General features: G+C 35.3%; 1 protein-coding gene across 1 annotated transcript; it reads right to left on the minus strand.

Moving 5' to 3' along the window:
* Window positions 1–1040: 1040 nt before the first annotated feature.
* On the minus strand, window positions 1041–3261 carry LOC129575413 (homeotic protein empty spiracles-like). Its single transcript, XM_055459010.1, has 3 exons — window positions 2502–3261; window positions 1927–2087; window positions 1041–1651 (listed from the first exon to the last, which is right to left on the minus strand). The coding sequence occupies exons 1-3, from the start codon at window positions 3016–3018 to the stop codon at window positions 1484–1486; spliced, it is 846 nt and encodes a 281-aa protein (XP_055314985.1). The 5' UTR covers window positions 3019–3261; the 3' UTR covers window positions 1041–1483.
* Window positions 3262–3676: the final 415 nt, after the last annotated feature.

Consider the following 3676-nt stretch of genomic DNA (forward strand, 5'->3'; position numbering starts at 1 on the left):
GAAGAATTAATAAATGACAATTACGTGAGGTGAAAATTTATACTTGCATTCTACTTCATTCTTTCGTTTTTTTTTTTTTTTAATTGATGCTTCGCCTTCTTCCTTCATGCTGAATTGTTTTTCTTGTTAAAATTCTGTTATTCCGTGTGTTTTTTTTTCTCGCTCTCTCTGTGTGTCTCGCTTCTTTTTTTCCAAAGTGAATGAATACGTAAACACATAATAAGAAATTAAAACAAATTTGAGACAACGCACACACACTTAACAGTTCTCAGTTCTCTCATATTATGGTGAATTGTTATGAATAATAGTAGGAATACGTGCCCAAAGCAAACCAAAGCATGCACGTATATCCCGAACAATGAATAGTTTTGCTTAATGTCGTTCCATGTCATTTTCATTGAATATACAAGATTTTTATTTCTTTCGCTCTCTCTCTCTCTCTCTCTCCTTTTATTTCGACTAAATGGCTTGGCTTGGCTTGGCTTGGCTTGGCTTATTAAATATTACATCACAAAACATCACATCATTAACAACCACAACAATATCAACATCATCATCACCGTTTCCAGACGACACATTTGGACAGGAAGCAAAAAGGACTCGAATCAATAAATTATCTTAATTGTTTCATTCATACCGATCTAATCGGGCAAACAGTTTTATTGATTTTCCAGAAAGGTTTTTTTTTTTACTACGAAATCAAATCGATTCAAATGTGAATGAATGGATGAAATTATCTAAAGCCCATCCTTTTCGATTACTATCGCTAATTTCCATCTACAATCAGCCCATTCAGTTAAACGCAGCTAACAATACCATAGAATAATAATGATTGACTCTTGTCTTCTTGGTGTAATGTGTGCGTGTACCTATCTGATTCAGACATACAACCAATTTCAACGAAATCCAGTTTCCTCTCTCATTGCAGCGAAATCACGTACGTGAGCGTTTAACTGACAAATCAATGCATAAAAGGGAAAAAAAACACGAACGAATAGAGAGAAAAAAACGCAAATGAAACCACGTGAAGATGTTCGGTAAATAGTTCTAATAGTTCTCATTATATTTTAATTATTCAAAATAAATATACAGAAATTACCCGCATTACATATAGAAACTTATCATATATATATATATATATGTACATAAAATGCATCGTAATCTGCCAATATAATTCATGGTATACAGTCTTTCTTTCTTTCATTTTTTCTTTCATGGGTATAAATAATATAATTCGTACTTCGTTTGGCTTAAAATACTGATCGACGACGTCTACATTGCATGGTGCGATGTGTTTTTCTTCTTCTTCTTTTCGTTTGGTTTTGAGAATATAGTGCCGATCGTTGTTTTTGTTTCAATTTGATTCGCATACAATTCGGCTTATATCATTCGACAAATGGTAGTAGAATCGTACACAGAAAAACAATGTGGTGCTGTTTTTATGTTCTTGTTGTTGTTTTTGTTTTAAATCAGGTAAATCAGATCAGTTGAATTGGGTGTCGTCCACGTTAATTTCTTCATCATCCATACATTGACTGCTGTCGTCTTCATCACTTAGGCTGCGATTTAGATTTTTGTTGCCCGTGCTATTGTTGCCCTCTTGTTGCATGCGCTTGTGTTTCGTTCTTCGGTTTTGGAACCAAACCTTAACCTACGCGAAAAGAATAGATAGAAAAAAGGACCAAACGTTAGTTTTTTTTTCGTCTTTATTTATTGTTAGTAAATACGTTCTCCAACATCTAAAATAAAAATGAATTCATGGGTATTTAACGTGGAAATCGACAAATCAACATTTAACCATAAATATTTTGGTGAACATGTGCCAGATTTATTTCTCATTTCTTTTTAATCGCACGAAATATTGGAGTTCGTTTTTTATTAATTTTGTTGTTGTTGTTGTTGTGTTTGATGGTGATGAATTCTTACCTGAGTTTCTGTGAGATGTAGCTGTTTGGCCAATGCTTTTCGTTCTGATCCTACAACATATTGATTGCCTTCAAATGCATTCTCTAATTCAAGTAACTGTAATGGCGCGAATGCTGTTCGAATACGCTTTGGTTTTCGGTACGGGTGCAATAGGAAATCACCTGTGAGAACAAATGAGAAAGAGAGAAAAAAAAAATCAATTAGTTTCACAGTTTCAACGGAATAAAAACGTCTAAAAATCAAGTTTCTTTCCCTCGATTTCGTTTGTAATTCGCAATTTTTGCTAAATCAAAAAATGTGGGCACATACGTTGAGAGTGGGTTAAGCTTGTTAAAACGATTAACACCACAATTGCGCGCATTTAATCGGCCAGATAAACATCAAATGCAACCGTCAAAAAGCAAAATAATCGGTCGGTGCAAATTACTTTGTCTTCTCTCAACGAGCGCTCAGTTATTTCTTTCACTCGCCCGAAATATATGCTCTTTCGCGCAACTACACATTATAAATATCATTTCGAAAACCAAAAGGAAGAAAAAACCAAAGAAAAAAAAAAATTTAAACTCAATGCTTACCACTGCCGTATCCATATGGAAATCGTTGCATATGATAAGAGGTACGATGGAAATTATTGCCTAAAATTTGCGAAAAGTTCATCGCCTGCGGCTGCATCGATGCATTATATTGATAATTTAGAGCAGCTGCCATTTGTAATTGAGTGTTGAGGATTTGTTGATGTTGTTGCATTGCATTTAGGGATAATAAATTATCGGACGGTGTAAATGGCAACTGTGGCTGTTGATATGGATGTTGCATACCATGATTGGGTAGTCTATGTTGTGGCGCACAGTTTATAAAACGAGCGGGAATATCACTAGTATCGGGAATTTGATTAACTGGGCTCACTTCTCGGCTAAAATCGTCCGAAATCGAAGCGGACTTTAGAGGCAATTCGATCGGTGAGATTGTTGGTTTTGTTACACATTTCTGGAGTTTTACATCCTTTTCCACACTTGAATCGCTCTTCAGCAGCAATTCAATGCTAAAATTTGAACTCATTTTTGGCACATTGGTTGGCATTGTTTGCAACATTATATTTTTTTCTTTCTTCTATTTGACTTAAAACAAATCACAAAATCCACCGATTGTTTGTTGTTGAGATTTTTTTTCTGTTCAAATTTCACTGATTGATAAACAAAAGTGTTCGTAGCTTAAATGTTACACGTGCGTTGTGATCGATTTTATTTTGTGCATCACACACTTGAAATTTTGTTTCGAAAATATTTCTCACTCAGCGCAACAGAGATTGTTTTATTTTTTCGGACGATGTGTAGACTACGAGATCTAACGTACAACTGAAGTTGAGTTGCCTCCAGTCGACCGACGCAGACGAAGCACAGTGCGACGAACAACGAAGGGCGTGTTCATACGAATCAAGAGAGAAACGATACACTCGGAGGATGGAGAGACGATGAAATTGAACATGAACATGCACATAAAGGAAGAGAAAAAAAAAAGAAGAATCATGGTCATGATGATGATGATGAACAACGAACGAAGAACGATTTTTCGTGTAGAAAAATTTTCTTTCTCGATTCTTGGCTTTTCTCTCACACATTCTTCCTCTCTCACACACTCGTTCTGTCTCTTGCCATGCACAAAACGGCACTCTGTACAATTTTTCAAAGGAGCTAGAATGAAGTGGAAAAACGGAGACAGCAAATGCATAAACTGCTTTCCGAAAATAATC

Source organism: Sitodiplosis mosellana, unplaced genomic scaffold (assembly GCF_009176505.1).
Source record: "Sitodiplosis mosellana isolate CC-2019 unplaced genomic scaffold, AAFC_SMos_1.0 Smas_scaffold_6167, whole genome shotgun sequence".
Lineage (NCBI taxonomy): Eukaryota > Metazoa > Arthropoda > Insecta > Diptera > Cecidomyiidae > Sitodiplosis > Sitodiplosis mosellana.

Excerpts from the sequence above, each read along its gene's own strand:
- LOC129575413 (XM_055459010.1), bottom strand. The coding sequence starts at position 3,018 with ATGTTGCAAACAATGCCAACCAATGTGCCAAAAATGAGTTCAAATTTT. Across the intron at positions 2,088-2,501 it reads TCCATATGGATACGGCAGTG|GTGATTTCCTATTGCACCCG; the intron begins GTAAGCATTGAG and ends TTGTTCTCACAG. Across the intron at positions 1,652-1,926 it reads TACATCTCACAGAAACTCAG|GTTAAGGTTTGGTTCCAAAA; the intron begins GTAAGAATTCAT and ends CTTTTCGCGTAG.